This window comes from Poecilia latipinna, unplaced genomic scaffold, assembly GCF_001443285.1.
Source record: "Poecilia latipinna isolate Pla-1442-1.1 unplaced genomic scaffold, P_latipinna-1.0 Scaffold1161, whole genome shotgun sequence".
Lineage (NCBI taxonomy): Eukaryota > Metazoa > Chordata > Actinopteri > Cyprinodontiformes > Poeciliidae > Poecilia > Poecilia latipinna.
Window position 1 is genome coordinate 172934 of NW_015113777.1, and position 22974 is coordinate 195907.

The 22974-nt window shown below is 37.6% G+C and overlaps 1 protein-coding gene across 1 annotated transcript; it reads right to left on the reverse strand.

The window, feature by feature from the left end:
• Positions 1 to 4806: 4806 nt before the first annotated feature.
• On the reverse strand, positions 4807 to 22492 carry pip4p1a (phosphatidylinositol-4,5-bisphosphate 4-phosphatase 1a). Its single transcript, XM_015053132.1, has 7 exons — positions 22137 to 22492; positions 21029 to 21222; positions 14598 to 14704; positions 12223 to 12328; positions 10262 to 10314; positions 8172 to 8262; positions 4807 to 6048 (listed from the first exon to the last, which is right to left on the reverse strand). The coding sequence occupies exons 1-7, from the start codon at positions 22252 to 22254 to the stop codon at positions 5905 to 5907; spliced, it is 813 nt and encodes a 270-aa protein (XP_014908618.1). The 5' UTR covers positions 22255 to 22492; the 3' UTR covers positions 4807 to 5904.
• Between the last annotated feature and the right edge of the window lie 482 nt (positions 22493 to 22974).

A 22974-nucleotide genomic window follows, 5' to 3' on the forward strand; every position in this document is an offset into this window, starting at 1 on the left:
AGGACTGAGCCAGAAAGTAAAGCTCTCAACTTAATAGTCAGTCTACATTTCCAACTCTTAACTATAATGGAACTAATGAGTTCTGGATCGCAACCAAGGGAACTAGATAATGGATACAAGCAGCCGAGATGAGCTTCCTCTGTAAGTGCAGAAACAGCCGCTGCTCTCCACAGTGAAAGGACTCAGTTAAAGTGGTCTGGGCATCTGATTAGGTTACCTTATGGGGATCTCCCCAAAGAGTTTTGCAGGCCCCTACCAATATTCCTGGGTTTCCCCCCTGGACCTATAACCCAGACGCCGAAACCTCACATGGATATACTGGTAAATATTTCACAGATAAAGACCATGTGGCACAATTTCTGATTTTTTAACTGCATCAGAATGTTTTTGACACATGTTCTGAATAGTTCAGATTTTTTTAAGCTTATATATAAGAGATTGTATAGATTCAGATTTATGTTCAAGTGAAAACTATGTAGGTTTAAGTTTATTTGCAATCAAATCAATTCCTGTAAATCTAAATAGGTTGTATGAAATTGACTGCTTCCTGCTCACTGTATCAGCTCCTGGTTTTTACATTACCGCATATATGAGCTAACTATATGTTTCATATGCTGGTATATTTTTGAAAGTTCAGGAGGTATGAAGAGTTATAATGTAATGCTGATCTTTTTTCTCTTCAAAAATATTCTGTTCTGAAGAAGTCATCCAGCACAATGCCAATGAAAAATAACATCTTCATCCTTGATAAAAACTAATAATTCAGGTCATGTAAGCTTTTACCAAGAACTTTCACAATGACAAAACACAATCGTTTTGACAACTGTGTTGAGAAGCTATTGTGTTGGTGCTCTAAAAGTGTGAAATCCCCGTGGCCTTTCTGCCAGTGAGAATGTCTCACTTTAGTTTCTCAGCTAAAGTGAGACATTCTCATGAATGTCTCATGACATTCTCATGAGCACCAACTTACCATGTATGTAAAGCTATAAAAGGAGATTCTGCATCCAAAAACTATTCTTGAAATCAGATCAAAGCTAACAGATTAAACTCAAGGCACCTTACCAAAACCTTCTGCGCTTATGCAGGAATTAATCATCACACATTCCCTATTCCTGTCACAATCATGTTTACACCCGAACATATTCAGATGAATGTAGGATAAACTTTTCTATGTTTTTGAAGCATCATGTCAAAGTTCAACTAAAATATTTAATATATTGTAGTTTTGCAACAACATACACTGCAAAAACACAATATCTTACCAAATAATTTTGGCTCAGTTTCTTGTTCAAATACAAGACAAAACTAACTTATGAGTAACTTTTCAGCAAGATATTTGTTTTAAGTACATAATTTCTTCATTTTTATGTTCCATTTGGTAGATTATTTCACTTATGGAAAAAGTGTCTTGTAATTGAAATAATCTACCAATAGAACTCATACTTTTTCATCAATATTAAGGAATTGACTCAAAACAAGCTCCTACATCTTGACGAAAAGTTATTTGTAAGTTAGTTTTGTCTTACTTTAACTATACTAAGATATTTGCTGCATCACAAATAGATGGTATTACAAAGTCTGGACACAATGAGCCTAAGCATAAAGTCAAATTAGCAACAAATCACCAACTTTTTGAAAATTAAGAAAAAAAGCAACAAAAAAACATGATCCTAACCTACTTTTAGGTAGTCTAAAATATCACAGGTTGAGAAATAACCTGTGAAATATCTAGTTTCAACAGTATTTATGCAAGATGTTGTCTCCAAACATTTTAACATAAATTACATTTAAATATGTTTAGTAACTAGAAGGTTTATATTTTGAGTTCCAACTTGCTTCAGGTGCCACGCTGCAGATCAGTTTCCTTCAATGTCATAATCTGATTTGTTGGCAGTTTTAACTGTAGCTGATGCAGTTTGCAGGTGGTTAGAGATGTAAAAACATTTTTATGTGCAGATTGCTTTTGATCCTTCTTTGGATCGCATTATGTAAAAACCCAGAGGCCACTCTGCTGTGTAGACTTGATACATCAGGAACATTTACCCTTATCGTTTAAACCCAGCAGCTGAGTGTTGTGCTGTTGCTTTGTACACTGTATGCATCCTCCTCCAGCCTGGTTATTGTAAAATCTGTTACAAATAATTCCAGATATATAAAATACACAGTCCATTTGTAGAGCTGTGATTTCTGCTCGTACAAAAACTTCTCCGAAATGTTCTTATTTGAATGTGCTGGATAAAAGCAGCTCCTTCAAATGCTCATGATAGAAGATCCATTCAAATGATTGTGTTACTATATTTTAAAAGAATCACATCATGCTGTTAGTATAATAATGAAGAAATGTGCCCCAAAGCAGTGAAGTGGTGCTTTAAAAGGCATAATCAGCGGTGCTAGAACAAAATATTGCACCTCCTGCTGTAACTGGTTGCCGTATAATGAAATCTCATTGCAGGGTTGGCCGTAATAATCCGAGTTAGGAACAAGAGAGATGATTTACATGAGAAATTTCCTTTCTCCTCTGTGCTTTATGGCCGTGCCGCATCAGCTGAATTGTCAGCAGAGTATCTCACACGGGGGAAAGCTATCAATACAGAGAAGAGAATAAAAGCTGAGCGGAGATATGGCTCGTCTCTCTCTTCAGAGGTAAAGGGGGATAATTTCATGAATGAAAAATTAAGTCAATAAATTTACAACAAAATGCCCCCAAAGCAGAGAGTGGATTCATGTGTGACAGAGTGAAAGCTTGCTGATGCCACTTTTCACTTAAAAACCAGAAGGCTTTGGAATCAGTTTCTGTTGTTTTTTTTTATCTTTCTGGCCTCTCAGCCTGCCAGGGTTGTGCCGCTCTCCGGGGAGCTGTGGTTTCTGAAAGGTTCCTCCTCGTACTTAATCCCTCCATCTCTTTGTGTCCAGGCAAAAAATATATCCGCATGAAACTCAAGAGGATGCCGAAAAGGAGGCCTGGTCGAGTGAGGGGGGTAAAAAAAAAAAAGAGCTGCTTTCAAACATTTCGCTATGGTATTGAAAAAATGGAGATAAGACTAATGGAGGTTCTGCAAAATGAGAAAAGGCTGAATTTTGCTTTTTAGATTAACTCCAATTATCCCACTTGAGAGAAGGAAGATGGCTTAATCTCAGGATTCTGTAACAATTATGATCGTCGAAGTTGTCCAATATCCAATATTTTATTTTATTTTATTTTTTCTTTAAACAAAGCTGGATAGTGTAGAACAATTCATTCAACACATTTATGGACCAAATGAAGTTTAATATGGAGGCTGGAGACAACAAGACATACTCTTAGGTATGAACATTTATCACATTATTTGTTATACAAATATTTGTAATTATGGTGACAGTAATAAGTTCCAATAAATTATGTTTGAAAACGCCCAACCTGGCTGTATTATCTCAGTTATTTTTGCTACACTCTTAAAATAGATGTCAACATGAATCGAGTCAAAATCCAACAATGATGTCTATTTACAAGGATGACCCATTTTGTTTAACATTTACTGTGCTAATAATTCAACACAACTGATGTTACAATTATTTAACATAGTTTTCATTTACACAGTTGCTAAATAATTTGAACACAATTTAAATCTTTAAATATATTTCTCTACGAGCTGTTTAAACACTAAAGCCTTGGTTTCCCAAAGCTCAAAACATCTCAACATGACAAAAGGTTCACTGTACTATAACGCAGTCACCAGACCTCTGAGATGGAGCATAAACTCTGCAAAAGTAAGAGTTTTCCATTGTCCTGTTTGCTTTTTCCATAGTTTCCTACACCTGGAAAATAAAGAAAATGTATTTATCACTTTATTTTTGCACAGATTTGTGAGCTCAGTGGGGCTTTCCACTCCAACATAAAGTAAGAGCATCAATTCAAAGCCATCCTGGGCTGTGGTGTAGAAGAACTGGTCTAGAACCCAGGTGTACCTCTTAATAGAAAAAAGAAAGACCAGCCGTTTCATACATCATGTTCATCATCATCATGTCTTTATTTGAGTGTAAACAAACTCTGAAAAGAGCATCAGCCAGCTTCTTGATTATTGGATTTAACATGATTAATCTAGTTTGCAGTCACTGATAATAAAACATGATCACTCCAGTGCAAAAAGGATCACTTTCACCTCATTTTGCCCTTATAAATAAATGCTGTGGTCATAGGAGGAGACAGTTAGATTATTGTACTGGAAATAAATACAAAGGAGGGAGGCTGTGAAAAAAACCTCGCTCTGTCAGAAGTCACCCATAATAAGACTGTAAAAACTGTAACTGAAATGTAAAAGTGATCCCATTTTGCAGCGTGCATAATAAATAATGACACTTTCAGAAGAACTGTCTGAAACCTCAGTTCAGTGCAACAGCTTAACCGAATCTCCTCTCTTCATCTTGTACTTGGTTTAAACATCTGCATGTGAGAATGTTGACGGTTGTGAGTTTTGTCGACGTGCGTTTGGACACGACCAGGCGTCCGGAGGCTCATTGGGTTAGTAACAAAATCAGCACATTAAATACGTAACAGAAGAAGAGCTGCAAAAATAACTCTCTTAAAAACAAATAAACTTACAATCACAGCAGTTAGTGTTGAGCTCAAAGAAACAATTCATTTAGTCACTTCTGTTTTTCATTAACATAAATATTTACAATCCAGCAGAAAAAAAAACATAATACTTTACATAAACGAGAACAACACAAACATAACTGCAGTCAGAACCACAAACAGGACGAGTGAGAATGTATGTAGTGTGTAGCTGTTCTTATATTCATCATTCTGTAGCTAACGAGAGCTCAGCCTCCATCTTCAAAAAAACTAACCATTAAAGTAGAAGAAAATTCAGGGCAGTGAACTGCAACAAAAAAAAAAAAGTAAAAGGAAAAAAACAATAAACTTTCCATTTAACCAGATTTTGTTGCCTTTAGTGAAAAAGAACTAAAAGTACAAACATAATCCTGTATGATGGAATGTTTTAGGGAATGGGAATGTCTTCATTCATAGGTTTATATGATGCACTGAAAGATAGAAAGAAAAAGGAAAAAAGATGAAATGTATAAGATAAATCTTGTGGCTTTGCTCTCATCAAACAACAAGAAAACCTTTCAACTACTACTTCTTCTATTGGCGAGATAAGGACAAAAGTGAGGAGAAAATCTGCTTTTAGGTCCATCTTTGAAGAGGGAGGCTGGGCTGCCTTCGATGCAGCCAGGCAGCTCTAAAAAGGAGCATCTCCCCTTTGTTGTGATTCATTGACGTGGCTGCATGTCTGTGTGCTGAATCCTTCTATCACACCTCCTCTTAAGGCTTTCAAGCTGATTTGGATCAAAGTCAGTCTCAGGGGAATAATTTGACATAAACATCAAGTTAAGGAGGGGGAAAATCATCGCCTACGACCGAACTCCACTAAATTGTAATTTTTCAGAGAAGTTTCTATAACTTCTTGATCTTTTGATTGACAAAGGGAGGCTTAAGCCGGCATTAATAGCTTCATCTGACAGATGTTTTGCAGTTTGAACATCTTAAAGGCTGAATGGTTTTACATTGAGTCTGGACTGATGGGGAATAACCTCAAAACAAAAACAGGAGTGCCACAGACTGAAGCCGAAAGTTATCAACAACGCGGGAATAAGGAGGAAAACAAGAGTTAAAATGTTAAAATGATCCCAGATGATTGGATTAGGACATCATTACACTAGGCTGGAAGCCACTTAGATACGATAAAGCAGCCGCAGCAGCCACCATTCCAGTTCTGGAAACATGTCTGACTAGAAGGGAAGGGACAGGAGGAGCAGGACATCTTCTTCATGTGGGGTTGGATTAAATATATATATTCTGTTTTGTTTCGAAGCCGTCTTTCCCCCATCCTGTCGGGTCGGGAGGTGGCAGACGACGGGCCTCTATGTGAAGTTCTGAAGCGGCTGGCTGACCCTCATGCACACCCAGTAAAAGGCCCGAGCCAAGGTGACCAGAACCAGGAGCAGCATGACGGCCCACGAGGCGTAGATCCCCGGGTAGGTCTGCGCCTTCACCCACGTTCCAGCCTGAAGCGAGACGGGACAGAACAGAGCCGGCCCTTTAAGTGACGCTACGGCAACAACCGGCTGGCTCCAGTCCGCACACGGAAAATCCAAGTAACCGAGCGGCGTAAAGACATAATCATATTTGCAGAGGTTTTTTTCTGCAATGCCCGATTATGTTGCTGTAATCTTCACTGAATTCCAGTTAAGCATCAGCAAACTTTCACTGCTGATTAACATATTAACATTTTTGTGGATTAGCTAATAAATCACTCTCAGTAAACTCCAGGAAAAAAATTAAACAGCCACGTATTAAATATTTTATTTTATTCAAGAATGAGTGTAAAACCTCTTCTGTAATGTAAAAGGAACTATAAAACAAATCTACGAGCTAGAGCCGATATTCACACCCAGTAAAAGCTTTGTCACATTACAGCCACCAGCTTTTATTTGGAAGAAGTGATTAACTGTGGAAGGACTGAAAAGTGTGGTGGACTCATAGAAACATTTTTCACTGCAGAAACAGGCTTCAAATGACAAACTCTAGAAGAAAACTGCTTTTGCTGTAAAAAGGAAAACAGATGAAGACTGATTTAAATATTCAGGATTTATATGTTTTAGAAACAATTCATCAGAAATTTATCTCAGAAAATTCTATAGAAAATATAAAACTGTAGATAAAGACTGGATGGATGGATGAATGAGAGAATGATGAACAGNAGGATGGAAGGACNAGAGNAAAGATGGATGAAAGGAAGAAATGAGAAAAAGGTTGAATGGACAGATGGACAAGAAACTATGGATGGATGATAGTTGGACAAATGAACTGATAAAAGGAGAGATGGAAGAGAGGATGGATGGCTGGATGGATGGAGTGTAGGAAACCCTTCAGAAGTTTTCAAACCTCCAGATCAAAGTTATTTTATTATTACTATTTTATTTTATTTCTTCCAGCTGTCAAACCTGCAGCTGTTGGACTGAAACCCATTTCTTTCAGAACCGGGTCTAAACCTGGAGCTCATGTTTTCAGTCGGCCATGACACCAATCCCTGAGACAGACACTAAAACACGAATTAGGTCAGAAAACATCCTCCTCTGACCTATGTATCAGTTTTCTGCTCTTATCTCAATTCTGACAATTCTTATTGTTTTAATGATTTAGGTTTCTTCCTGGGTCCGATCTCTCATCTTGTGTTGCCGATGGAGCGCATGTTCAACATGTTCAACATGTTAAAGCTGTTGGAGATAATCTGTAGATCCCTGCATTTAAAATGTGTGGGTTTTTTTTTTAAATTAAATCCTGAAAGCCTTTTGATCGCCTCCTTCCTTTAGGTACATGCTGTTAGAAGTTTGATGAAGAGCACTCGTATGAAGACTTGGCGCTTATCAGCTCTTGTATCGTTCTTGTAATTAAAACAGCCTTTTTCATAAAACTAAATTAAATGGTGAGACATTTACTGGCTTCTTCACAGCTCTAAGCAGATCTACATGTGTTGTGCTCATCTTGCACCCTCTGGTGGTCATGGAGTAGATTGCAGCTTCTATCTAGTTTTTGCTGACTTTTTAAAGGGGCAAAAGCTAAAAGAAAGTTTAGCTTTCTTTTAGCTTTCCATCATGTTATAATGTTATTCCCTCTTCAAAAGCATACCTACAGTGTTGCTTTGATTCTTTCATACATGTTTGAGAAATTCTTTCATCTCCATGGCCATCTCCATGGCAACCATCCAGCTGTTCAAAACGCACTGCCTTCGAGGATACAGCTTCTCCTCAGAGTGGTAATTTACAAGCCTCAAAGAGCGGTTCTCCCCTGTTACTCCTGCACTCAGCTCCTTCAGACTAGCCATCAGCAATTAGCAAACACCTAGTGGAACTGAGTTCGTTGTAGAAGGAACCGAAGTTTTTAAAGAGACAGAGGCCCAATTTCAAGGCATTAAATTAGGAAATCACATTTCTTTTATGTTATAAAAATGGTATACATATAAAACATAACTGAAATTAAAAATTTCTTGATTGCGCTATAAATTGACACAATGTGCATAATACTGCCCCTTTAATTGAGAGGATAAATAAATAAAAAACAAAAAGATTGTTGGTACTCCGACCATTAAATTTTCATTTACTATGAAATCCTTACTGGGTTCACTCACCATTAGTCCAGCAGTGGAAATGCTGAACAGCAAGCAGAGTAGAAAGCACCACAGACTTCGCCTCCGGGGATACCTCTGTCCAATGGAGGACCTGCAGAGGAGGAGAGGAAACGTTTGATTTTTTTTTTTTTATTTCTCCAAACAAAACCCACCATGGCATCCAATGTTTTAACAGCAACCATTTTAATGACCAGGAAAGGCGCAGATGTTCACAATGCTCAGCGCATCTGTTGTCATTAACAATGGCTTTGTTAGAGCTGGCATGTGCAGCGCTAGATCTGCAGAAAAGATCTCTTATTACTCGCAGCACTCAATACGGCCTGGCTTCGTGTTCAAAATGTTAGCAACAGCAACAGCTTCTTTTTTTTTCCTGCAATCCCAGTAAACTAGGAAATGAAGCAACATCTCCAGAAACCCTTCCATTTATGTTCTTACCTGACAAAGTCTCCTAAATTAAAGCTAATTATAGCTGCTGTGATAAAATTAAATTAAAAAAAAGTCTCCAACTTCTGATTTAGTCTTTTTAGTCTAATTGCAGGAAAAACGACTGCATCACGAAGTGGAAGAAAAAGCACTTTGTTCCTTCTTCCCTGACTTTTTTTTTCCTGACAGTTTGAGCTGTTGAGGCATAAACCTTACAAATGAAAAACAAAGACCTTCATCAATCAGTTACCAACTTGCTCACCCAGCTGCAGACAGATCAGCTTTGCACGAAGGAGTCCTGTCATGGACCATTCTTTTTCAAACTCCACCATAAATTTTCAGTCGGACTGTTTGCTGGTTATGTCACTGAGCTGATGTGCGTGTCGAAGAGGGAGGAAAAAAAAGTTTTCACTCACTTTGTTCTGCGGAAAGATGTTTTACAACCGTCATCAAACCCACTTAGACAAGAAAATAACCTGAAGCTACTTCATCCACCTGCAAACTGTGCTCGTCTTCTTTATATATTTCACTGGACTTACTCTTAAGAACAATTCCAGCATCTTCGTCTTCATCCATAATGCAGCTATGACTCATCGCTAAACATCACTCTCATCTCATTGTTTATTTCTCTTAAGGGGCTTGAGCTGTTTTAGGTGAACATAAATCATATTTATTTACCTGAATGCATCAGAGGTGCACTGATAAATCAGCCCCATTTATCTAATTTTGGGTGATCTGTGATCAGCTGATAATCACATGTGAAATCGATCGAATACACAGATCTCATCTACCTTTGATGAGGTCTGAAAATCAACTACTGTTCAATTTTGCTCAGTATTGAAAGAGAGGTGACAACAGTAACTCCTCTGCTTCTAAATCAGCTAATTTCTCTGTATATTTAGCAACTTTTCCAAAGGAAAAATAAAATAATGGATATCGGCCAAAATAAGAATCAGCAGCTTTTTAAAGATCTGTGATCAGTTAGAAAACTGCAATCTCTGCAGCCCTAGTATAAAAAGTTTTTGGTTTAACTGTACATAGACAAATTAAAATTAAATAACTTAAATTTCCAAAGTTTGCAATACTTTTTTTCTTTTTTGCTCGTTTTACACAAACACAAAATTGGAAGAAATTTCAAATTCATGTGCTGCAGAGGTCAATATTTTAATACAGAATGTCTAAATCTATGACTTGACTGAGTGGAGGGATAAATAGACAACTGGGCACATGGATAAATACAATATATACATAATGGGACAGAGCATAAAGTCTGAATATTTTTTATATTCAGTTATTTTCCATCTTAATCAAATTTCTACCTCGGAGCCCTGGCTATTAAAGGGTGTGATTTAAACCACCTCATAGCTGCTTTTCTTTTTCCACAAGAACATTGTGAAAAACACTAAGAAGCTTATTTAAACATTACAGAAACATGGACTGCAGCAGTGTTCAAACTAAATCCTTAAGGGCAGGACGTATTCAAAATGAAACTGAGGAGGAATAAATAAGCTCAGGCTTTTTATCCAATGGGAAGGTTCGGTCTTTTCTGTTAGGATGGCTCTGCAGGTTAACGCTTCAGCTAGAGGCCAAAGATGGTAAAGACAATGACCACAGAAAAAGTCAGCTGCTGTATGAGGAAAAAAAAAAAAGTGCATAAAGTTACTTACACTTTTTTGCAGTGCGGGCACCTGGCCAGCGTCCGGTCCGTGAACTCTGTCCACTGAAATCACAAAAGTTAAACGCCCTGAGCATCAAATGGAGCCAAAAAGCAAGCTGCATGTTTGCCAAGGTTTCAGCTACAGTGATAAAAACTTATCAAGTGTGCCCACTGTGTTCACTGTGAATCGCTTTTTATTTCCAGCTAACAGGCGTTGCAGTTCTTTGCTTCATCAGGCACCTTGTACTTAAAACTCTATTCTCATTTCCATAATAAATATACATGAGGAGTGAAAATATATCCCAGACAGACCAACACAACACATCATCACTGCTTGGGTGAAAACTGATTAGCTTACAAACCCACCCAGGGCACAGATTTGTATTTTCATTCAGCCGTCTCATCTTCAAGCGGTTGCGTAACGTTCATCTAAACTTTAAAATCCCCCTTCTGCATCAGTCAGACAATATTTATTTAACACAATTCTCCGTTTTCCTCCTTCTTGAGCTAAACCTATACTCTCTCTTCCATCATATATTTCATAACTATCTTTACTTGTCTTGTAGATTGTTTAAAAAAAAAAAAGTAGCGAGGAAAAATGTTTCTTTCCCTTCAACACAAATGACCACAATACATCAGCAGTGTGTTGTTATGGCTATTGATCTGCAGCGATAACTCAACATACTCTTGGCTCGCAGGAAGGATGTCCTGTCTTTTTAATAATTTACTTGCACCAGCATATTTCACAACAAATATATTGTGGACCTGCAGAAATTCTCCCAGAATGCTTCAGTTGGAGGGAAGAAAAATCACCCGAGGATCAAAAAGCCAAAAGCCAAAGTGCTTTTATTCTTCTGCTGGTCAGCAAAGCAGTGGAGCTGCTCTTCAAAACAGTCTAACTAAAGCTTTGCATACCTGCATGTTAGTTACTTTCTTCTAAATGTTTTACTTGACAGCTGTGCTGATGGGTCCCAACATCAGGCCCCCTTTCACACTGCTACTGCCATGCTTTTCTAGCATTATGGAAAAGAATGGCAGTAGCAGTGGTAGTTTGTTAATGACCTTTGGCCTTGTTAAAGCTGCACAAGATAAGGTTCACATTAGATAAATCGATTATTGAGATAATCGTCAACTAATTTGGCAATAGATTAATCGTTAACTACAGAATGCATTGTAAAATTGGTAATTTTGCCAAAAGTACAACACACCCAGAGCAGTAACTAAGCCAAAACTGCATAAGAATACATTCATTTTGGATTTAAGATTAAAAATCAGAAACCTGTGCCTGTAAATATGTTCTATCCGAAACTCAAGTGACAATGTTTTAGCTCCTACTAAGCATCTTTTGCAATCTAATTATTAATGGGTTGATCCAAATATTAATCAACAGATCAGCCCTACATTGTATTGATGTAAAGTCGAGCAGAAAGGGCCGAGCTTTTCACCTGCTGATGTTGGAAATAACTTTATTGTTATTGAGACAACGATAAAACAAATTACTTATCATAATGAAATGCCCACCTCTAAGAAGTGCAGATACAAACACGTCTCCAAATTACACTTACATTGATGAGCTGGGCTTCCAGCTGAGGAGGAGCATACACACACCTCCAGATTGCACAGAGAATGGCTGATTGAAGGAAGTTGTGAGACTTTTAGGTTGCTTTTTAGAGCCAGAGATAAAGAGAAGTAAAAATAAAAAAAAATCTGCTCAGAGCTAACAAAGAAGAAAGATTTATCACAACCCAGCAACGTTCAAACAATATGAACGATCCTGGATACCGATAGTGGGCTTAATCTAGACTGAAAGAAGTTAAAATAAACAGTATTTTCAGCTTTTATTTGAAAATGTAATTTTTCAAATAAAAAATTCAAACCAATTTCACCAAAAAGAGACCATGCTGCAAGCTGAATTCTGACATTTGTTTCCTCTTTATTATTTCGATGTGTTGTTAAGAAGAAAGCCGTTACCAAGAAGGTGTTGCTGCAGTGTCCACAGGAGACCCGGGCTCCAGCAGGCTGAGGGTCAGGACTGGCCGGCCCGGGATGAACAGGACCCAGATTTATTATCCTCTTACTGGAAAGAGACAGGCAGGCACACAAAGTCAGCATTCCCACCACGAGTGAATTATCACAATCATGATAAAATTTGGTGTGAGAGCAAACTGCGTTGTCATAAAGCCTGATGTTTTGAGCTGCTATCTCAAGGGCGTGCTGCGGCGCGGCTTTATGAAATCCATCAACAGCCCGTCCTCTCATTACTACACACAAAACCTCCATAAAAATCTGCTTCCCCTGACACAGACAGCGGCTCGGAATCACTGATCAGACAGGGGAACGGAGAGGTGTTGGTTGAATCAGAGTGTCTGGCTTGAATGCAAAACAGTGACACTGGAGGTAAACATTTAAGAGTATTTAATGAGGGAAAGTTGTCTATGAGGAATGCACACAATAAGCAAAAACAGCTTGCAGAGCTCAGTAAGCAATTACACTCCATTAGGCTGATGTTCGTGAAAACAAGAATATTATGTAAATATTTCCACTTAAGTTTAGAATATCTGACAATTTACCGTTTTACCAGAACAAGATTTCAGCAAGACGTTAAAGAGTAATGCTATTAAATACAGCTTTATATTTAATTCAACAGAGGTTCTAGCTGTAAGCGCAACTATGAACTGCATTTATAGATTTATTATTTTATAAATTCCTGATTTCAGATCTTTTTTTTTAGCTTAGTTTAAAATAATTAGATGTGCACAAATCAAGCCGTTTCCCTGCAGAATTAGATATCAGTTTTATTTTAGGTCTAACTTGCTTATCCCAGTTTATATTCTCATGACTAACTCACAAATCCGTCTGTGTAAACTTCATTATAATTCAATGATTGAAACATGTCGATCATATTTTAAAACAAAAAAAGCATGTTCTGCTGTTTTCTTGATAAAGGCGATGATTCTAAATTCAAACAAATAAAAATTATCTCCACTGATGCATTAAAGTGTAAATTCCCATCTCTACTTCATTATTTACTAAACTCAAAGTATCTGCTGTTAATGTGTTAAAAGACCGAAACAAGTGGGAGTTTTAAATCTTAAGGCATTTAATGAACAGAGACTAAAACACGGAATAATAAATCAATGTTTATTGCTGGTAGAAGGAAAATTAGCACCAGTCGTCTGATTTGTGCATATCTAAAAATTTCTGATGCCCTGATCGCAAATATTGAAGATTAGGGCTTTGCCACCAAGTTCCAGTCAGACACAACATTAAAGTTGACACACACACAGCTGCAGTCTTCAACAAAATCTCATCTTTCTCCTGCTGGCAATGTGGAGAAATGTATTGACTTGTTGGTCCAAGATCATCTTAAAAACATCTGTTGCCAACAAAGAAATGAAACATGAGGTTAAATCAGGAATGTAATACGCAGATGTAGAAAAATAAGCTTTTTTTGTTCTTTAACAGAAATCACAGAAACAGTCAGGGATGTCCCAGAAGGTAAATTGTCTCATTCATTGCAAATAATTTCCCAAACTAAAATAAAATGTCTACTGGGCTTAAAATAAAGTTGCTTTTTATGTTTTTTATCCCTGATCACTGGTGCATTTGCTGCGCTTGTTGCTAAAGAGAGGACAACTGTGTCTTGATTCAAATAGCTCCGATGCTCTGGAATTGATCTTATGTCTGCATGTATTTAGTGCAGCCTGCTTTATGATCCACAGCACATAAAAGGCAAACAGCATCTACTGATAAAATGGAGAAGATTGAACTGCAACATCAATTCCTAAATCCTACCAGCTCTGTGAAGTAAACCAGGCATCAAAATCATAAAGTTCGGATGAGTTGCTAAAACAATACATTTATTAGGACGGACAGCTCTGTGTTTTGGGATAGACTGCATGTATTTTTCTCTAAAGAGGCTTGGAAACTCATTTGCACCTTGGAGACTGTAGACAGAAAACTTTTTGAATTTCATTATTCATCCAAACTCCATTGCTCTAAAAAGTGTCCTGAGTATAAACAGATATATGGATGACAAAATTAGCGTGCAGCTGGAGGTTCCAGGGAAGAAAAAAAAAGAACAACTTTTATAGTCTGAGCTAAAGTAACTTTCCATATTTCACAATACTTGCCAAATATAAGTTAAAAATTCATGCCACGGCTGTTCTAATGAGGTTTCCTCATGTTAACTGTGCTGGCAGTAAGGCCTTAATTGAAGGCCCGCTGTTCTCACTGCACCTTGCTTCCTCTGCTTTTCTTTCCTTCTAGCAGGACAAAGTGTTTTATAGGAGTTCTGCAGGGCTGTGCATTTGCGATCACAAAAACAAACACACACAGTTTCTCACCAATATGGTCGGGGACAGGCAATCCTCTGAGAAGTGACTTTGCAGATGAGAAGACAGTTGCAGGGGCAGCGAACGTACTTCTTTCCTGCTGGGGCATTCTTAATGGGCTGCAGAGGGAGACAGAAACGCTCAGGAGATCAGAAGGCAGCAGAACCTCAGAGCCGAAGAGGAGAAGATAACGAGCCAATTATATGTGATGGGCGAGGCTGAATAAATAGTACAGGAAGGAGAAAATTGTTTTCTAGCAGAAACTGTACACAAACTGCAAGTTAAGGTGGTGATTTATAACTGGTGAGAGTTCAAATATAACAATAAGTCAAAGAGCCAATTAAGCAGCGTGTGGAATGGTATAAGAACACCAAAACCTTTGCATTTGATTTGTGAAATAAGATGTATATCTTTTTTTAAAAAAAGCATAAATAATAAACAACTGGAGTGCTATTTAGCCCCAATAATGTTTGAGTGTTTTAGTAAAGGTGTGCATAAACTTTATTGTTGCACACAGTATATTTTCTTCAAGGCATCAACTGATTGTTTCACTACATGAACCTTCATATAAAGTTTTAATCAGCCCTTTGCAACAACAATATATGTCTTTAAAACAAAAATGTGTACAAGGGATGCACCGATCCACTGTTTTTACTCCTGTTATTGATTTTTTTTAAACAAACACATAAATGTACTAAACTAAAACTTATTTGATAACTCTGTACCAATAAAGCACACTTAAATACACTAACAGTTTCACAAACGTGGTTAATCATGTAAAAAAAAAACATAACTTTAGTCTGTTCAATCAGTGCAATCAAGAGAACAACAGCCAATGTAAAATAAATAATAAAGAAACTGAAACTGACAAAACGATAGATCTACCATCTTGGCCAAACGCAAAGGGAAACTGCAACCATACTTATTTTGAATGGTTCAGAAAGTGCAATTAAGAAATCTAAATATGATGTTAAATAAATAAACAAAACATGACGTCACTCAGAGCACAAAACAGAGAATTAAACTGACTAGATCTGCCCTTTTGGATATGGCACATTGTCACCAATACCTGATCTAGAGTTTTTTTTTCAATATTGGGACCAATACAGATATTAATATCAGATCCGTGCATCTCTAGTTTGTACTTTTACATGTCATTACTTCTGTTGCATTTCTCTGACTGGTTTCATTTAACTAAATATTTTTTAGGTGTTTTTTCCCCCCATTCTGAAAAAAATAAATAATGCACTTTTGTTTCCAGTATCTGATGCAAACTCTGTTGCTTTGGTATAAATCTGCCTAAGTGCAAAATCTTAGACCTGCAATGATGTTTATTGGAATCACAGTTTCTACCTATTGATCAAATGATAAGAGACAATTCAGATTACATTCAGATGGGTTTATGCTTCACCCAAAACCGCAGAACGGATGCTAGCTGATCCTGTTTTTTTTTCTTTGTTTGGTTGTTTTTTACCATTTGAGCCAAAGGGAAACTAAAATGGTGATGCTAAAACACACAAACCAACACGTCGGCTTGTTTACTGCCATCCGTTAAAGGTCCAGGACATTATTATAAGGATAAATCCTTGTTCTCTTGTTTGTAATCAAGAATGACATATTGTGGACATTACAGCTATAATCTGGAGTCTCCCTAATCCTTCCATGAATCAAAGCCACTCACAGACTCAGTCAGTACAATAACCACTCTATATTCCTCTATTACCCCTCTTCAACTGGAAATTATTTTAATGTAATAAGAACACACACATTGAAAGATGTGTACTGCAGCTTCAAACACGGCTGCAATAACGAACAGATCAACAACCGGTAATGAAAGAAGATCGTATGTGCCTAATAGAGCCCAAATAAAGATGTTAATAAACAAAGAAAATGGCACATTTAATTTAAATAACTTCAGGTGCTTATACTTTTGAATTAAAACAGCTTAATTAGAGACCTGGGTGACAACATGCTTGATAAAACGGTGCCTAACAGTGCATGTCTACACAAGCTCTACATAATGTATTGTGTAAATCTACACATGCTGCCTCCATCTGCAAGTAGTTATTACTTATCGGTACAGCCTGATGCAAATCTTACATTTCTTCTCCCATCTGCATCTTGATCTGCACTGTCAGCGATGCACACTCCAGGAACCACGTCATCCTGTGAATGCAGCTGTGATTGCTGGTGAAATTACTCGCAGCGTTTTCATTAGCGCAACTGTCAAATCGTTCCCCCCGCCTCAATCAACGGGAACCTTTTTCTGTGGTCGAACACATGATTAGAAGTTGGCAAGTAAAGTTTGGGCTGAGCAGCTGTTTTCTCGGGACTCATCACAACTCTGCAGTCTCTCAATGGAGGTAATAATTTCAAAAGACTTCAGAGCGTTACATCAAATAATTGAATCATTGTTGTAATTACTACACAAGCATAATGAGAGCTATTGTACGTGCAGACATTTTTAAACGAGTCACTTATGTCTGTTTGTGTCCTTGTCTCTGCAGAAATCAGCTCTGATTACAAATTAAATTATTCAATATTGCTGCGTGTGATTAATATTTTTATTATAAACTTCACTGACAATATGCCATTTGGAAGAAGACCTAATTACAAACTGACTTATACTGCATTCATCCAACCAAATCCTTCTGAACATTAATTTGGAGCTCAGAGGTTTGGAGGAATAATCAAAAAAGAAAAACCCAGCTCTTATTTTTGAGTCTGTCGTTCATTTCTACCTTTTAGTTTTACATTTAAAACAACTACCTCAGTCATTAGAGCAGGAACTGTTCCGTTTATGCTTATGTTGGAAATAAGATCCAGATTGTGGACTCAAGGGTACATGAATATAACATGAACCTCTTCGCCTTTACAGAGATGTGTATACCCTAACATCCAGTGGTGGCCACACGTCCGCTAGTCCAAAGCTAATTTTTTTGTTTAGCTTTAAAAACTTTTAGCTCAATTAGTTTCCCCAAAATTAATATTTCCTGATATATTCTAAAGTAATTTACTTGGTTGCTTTGTAAACTTTCAGATGAATAAAGCTCAACACCTGTGTTAATACACAGGTTATTGACTTAAGAATTCAAGTAGTTAAGTCGTTTATATCCATGCTCTTATTTTGAAAGGGTTGAAGACTGTTCAAGCAGCAGCTCTTGCTTCCTGTCCTCACAAAGCATAAAACACAGACAATAGAGGGCGAGATATAAACATAAATACAATATCTAAAGAATAAAACATGTAAATTATAATGTAAAAATTTAATTGGTGAGCAATGATTGTAATCTTTAAGAGGCAGATATCATTTGAATTGAGTACCGTGTTGTAGTGCTTTACATAGAACTAACTTTCTAGTTAGTGACTGCCACTGCTAACATCCCACATAAAGACTGCATAACTGACAGCAGGAGAAATGAAACTGGCAGATTTGAATGCTGCGCAACACAGTTTGCGACTCATTGGAGGTTATCCTACATAGGTGCAGACAATAACTACTTATTAATAAAATAAGTTTTATTAACAGGTAACTGAATATTAAAACTGTTGACAGCATGAAGGATATCAATATTGCAGTTATGTTGTAAGGTTACAGACACCTTCAAGGCTTGATGAGGGAGAGACTGATGCACTGTGCTACTCTGAGCTCAGGCTTTATTATTCAGTTTTCAGTTCTGGAAAGTAAGTATATAAAAAAAAAAATAATAATAATAAAATCAATGAAAAATCAAAGTTGTATTTCATTAAATACATGACCACACTTTTGGCCTATGAATACAATAACCAAAAGTATGTACTGTGGTATCCAAAGTCGGTCCTGGAGGGCCGGCATCCTGCACGTTCTAGTTCTCCCCCGGTTAAACATACCTGGATTCAATGATGGCTCATTGGAAGGCATAAGAAAAACATTGACATGCTGAAAAGGTTGGTGCCACCAGGGAGGGAATTAAAACATTCGGGATGCCGGCCCTTGACGACGGACTTTGGGCACCACTGATTTAGATGGTTTGACTATAACAAATCATAAAAAGGTTAGGGACATGGAGACTTAAAAAAAAAAAAAAAAAAAAAAAAAAAGAACTAAATGGAGAAAGATGATCCGCAGAGGCAATCTCTGAATGGAAAAGTCAAAAGAAGATGGGGAATTATAACAATACTGAAAAAAGTTCAAGTGATAAAACAATCAACAGACCTTTTAAAATTGACTAATTTGACACACAGGCATAGCGCATCCGCTGCACTTGATTATGACCTAATTACTCAGCATTCTGAAGGTTCTTCCTGTTTAATCCTCAGACATTTCATTTATTGTGCTCCTAACTGATGAAGCAAGAGTGAACACCACTGAGAGATCCAAACAGCTGTCTGAGGCCTCGACAGAGAGAATTGTGGCAGCTTATGCGTCTGGTAAAGGATTTAAAAAGGTCTTATAAGGATTGGAAGTCAGTCAGTTTAGTTTATTTTAACAATAAGTAGCATTGTTACAATCAAAAGGCCGATTGAAAATAGCAACTTTGTTGGATTATTTATTGTTGTTCTCTTCTTGTTGAAATCTTTGTCAAAAATGGTTCCGTTAAAAAAACTAACCAGGACTTGGTGTTTGCTGTAGTGTAATGTTTGTTCTGATTGCTATAGGAGCAGATATTACTAAGTATGCCATGAAAAGGGCTGTCAGTTACACAACAACAATCTTAGCTCTCCACTGGAATGAGCCATGCACACCTGCTGGCACACAGCACTTATGCTCACAGTCAAGTTGTGCATCAAACGGCGATCTGTCAGTGAATGTACAGCAGAGGGCTTTTGGAGTGGTCAGCAACCTTAGTGCCTTTGATGTGGTTCTAAACTCTGTAGTCACAAACTATATTATCCGTCTTTGCTGATTTTACATCAGTCAGAAGTGCATGAGAAGTTTTGCAATAAATAACTGGAAATATTGTCTGCGAGTCTGAGCCATGTCAATGTCAAATGACTCAGCGTGCGTTTTAAAACCAGGACTGGATGTTCATATTTAGAGCTGTCCACTTATGTTTGATACAGCAAGAATCAATGTTGATGCCAGTGTGGCATTGAAATGGTTATTTACTTCTAAGTAAAGTGCTAAATTAGCTTAAATTACTTCAAGAACCTTAGCTTTCTAAAGAAGTACAGCCTGCTCTGTTCCTTCTTGTTAACAGCTTTACTGTTACAAATTCAGTCCAGTCCAGTCTGCTGTTAAGACGAACAATGGAGGCATTTATTTTTTATTGGAAAATGTAAAGATAAAAGTCTCAAATTTGGATGTGCAGATACAAATCTAGTACCATTAGATCCTCCTATTAGCTTTTCTAATTTTGTATACCGGTTTAACAAGGGGTGAAGGATAAAATTGATTTCTGTAAGCTTAATGAAGCAGATAAGGTTGACTGGATCAATTTAAAAAACACACAAGCTCAACATCAGGATACTTTATGATAATGTTAGTAGGAAAATGCTGAGTAAAATACAAGTAGCTGCTGCAAACAGGGTTTCTACACATTTTCATGTAAACATTTCAGAGCTTTCTCAGTAATTAACCTCACATTAAAGTATAAAAATACAAAATCATCTATTGTCTATACTTGCTTATTCTTGGAGGGTCGATGCCCTTTTTTCACTTCCGATACAAACATCTGAGGTTTAGTGTTGCTGATACCAGTCCGATAGAGAAAAACAGTGCTGATTTAACTTAAAACAATTCTTATTTCAAACACAGACATAAATGTATTGAATTATAAATATATTTTACAACTCTGCACCAGTATACTGCGCTTAAATACACCACCAGATTCACAAGCTTGGTCCAACATGTAAACAGAACACAACTTTAAGTGGTTCAGTCAGTGCAATTAGAAATACAAGAGCTAATGTAAAATGAATAATAACGAAACAAACTGACAAAAACAAAAAGGTTGAACACCTTGGTCAATCATTTAAAAATAAACTACAACAAACTTTTGTTCAGATGCTTCAGAAAGTGCAACTAGGAATTCCTGAATGAATGAATAAACAGATACAATCCTAAGAGAATAGGATATGAAAAAAGGGTGGAAATGCACATATGTTTCCATACTGTTTTTTCCTTCTTATCCAGATTTGGAAATGACCTTAATTTAAATTTTTCTGACATTTTCAATTCTGCTGAAAATTCTAGCAAAAGGTTTGAGTGAGAATAATAAGGAGGACAGAAATGAAAACAATGGTATGGTGGAGACAGTGCTGTAAATAAGTCTTTTCAACAAATTGGAACTGAGTGCAGACCCTGAGTCAGATTTACAAACAGTGCAATCTCCTCAATAAATCTGTGGTAAACTGAGATCTAAGCTAATTTGTGATGACATATCTAATAGTTGGTGCCTCTATTTTGTATGTCCAAGTTTTTTTTTGCATATTTAGCTGTACACTCTTTTGGAGTAACTCACCGTAGCTTCATTGCAAACTCCACACTTCACCACGTGCTGGTGGATCTTCCCCTCCACAGAGATGAGGCTCTGACACACCCTGCAGCTGATAACAGGGGCATTTCCGCTCTCCGGGGAGGCGAGTGGGGAGTAGGGTGGAGGGTCCTCCCCTAGAAGTACCGAGGGCTGACTGGCACTGGGGAAAGGGGGAAAACCTGAACAAGGAGGATAGAATACAAAATATAAGAGTAGTAATGCATGTGTGACAAATGCATGATTGTTGGAAGTCACAAGAGAAATGCAGTAGGACTGGGAAAAAAAAGACTCTCATGACAAGTAACCCATTACAGCAAACAAGATAATGAGATTAGGCCTGGAGTTCAGCAGAAAGGAGCTTTAGTAGAAAAACACTCTTGGAATGCGGAGCAGAGCCGGTTTCAACACATGAGAGTCTGGGTATTAGCAAAAGCTAAACCACAGTGTGTGGAACAGCTTAACCTAGAAATCACATAAAAGCATGCAAAACTATCTGCTCTATTTTTTTTTTTATTCGGAGAAAGCTGAGAGACTAGTGAAAAGTGAAATCTAATCTCTCTTTGAATATTTAAATGCTTTTCCTGGGAGTTATGATTGGTCGCAGCATCCCTCCGCAGCATCCGTAGTCACTTCCTCCTGTCAATCAAATCAGGTGTTTCTAGGATGTTAGCCAACCACTAGCATTTCTTCTATTTAGACAGCCATTGACTACATTTGACTAAAATAAACTGTTCAAAATAACAGTATGCCCCCAAAAATATTCATTTTAATAGTGTCATTAAAACTGGTTCACGATAAAGCTTAGCAAACAGTTAATTATGCTAAAGAGTTAGCATAATTTAGGCTAATAATACAACGGTTACCTGGTTCATATAAATTCTATAAAACGACACAATTTATCAGAGGGAGTGTGTTCATTAGATGCTATTATGTACAATATTCTTATCAAGCAACATAAACCCTCCACAATTAGTCCCTGTCATAGTGAAGCTAGCAGGCTAACCGTAATGCCCAGTCAGTTCTAGAGGCTATGGTAAGCTAGGCTAACATAGGCTGGAGTCAGGACAGAGGATGCATCACCCTGCACACTCACCCTCTGGTTTGTTGGGCACACTGTAGGACCCAGCGCCGGGAGAAACCCCGCCGTTACCGCTGCCAAGAGCACCATCCCCCAAATCTGAGAGCAACGGGGACCTCTCGCCGTCCGCCATACCGAGAGCGAGGCGCAGGTAAGGAGGGAGAGAGAGAGAGAGAGAGCGGGAGAGACGATGCAGACCGATTCGGTGTGGTATTGTTGTCTCGGAAATGAAGGCGTCACATGATCACACCCACCCACCAACACCAACCCAGAGCACCCGGTACCGGTGCTGCTGCGGTAACGATGCCCGAGGGTGTGGCACTGCTCTCACCGGGCATGATTCAGAGAGATGTTCCCTGATAATAACATTAGGTCAGGCGCATTATGCTTCTGTTATTTACTTATCGTGACTTCCCTGATTATTGTTGTTATAGGTCAGCTAAGAAATATATGAGACACAAATATTTTTTTCCATTTATAGAGGTGAAGGGGGCATTCCCCAAAGTTAGGGTGATCCCTAGAAATATGACTTTAAGCGACTGTGGTGGACTGTCCTGGGTGTAGCCACCTCTCACCCAATGACTGCTGGAGATAAGCGCCAGCCCCTCCACGATCCTGCAAGAAGTGTATATAGTGAATGAATGGATGAACTGAAGAGAGTAGAAAACATGACTCAGTAAAAAGCAACATTTCTTTATTTAATCGGGCCCCAGTGTTTTGAGTTTTTTTCTTTTCTTTTCTCTTTCATAAGCCCAATTAGGCTCATTAGGCCTATTAATTTTACGGACACCCAAAATCATATGAGTTGTATTAATTTAGGATTTTTGTGAATATAAACAATATTAAAGTATTT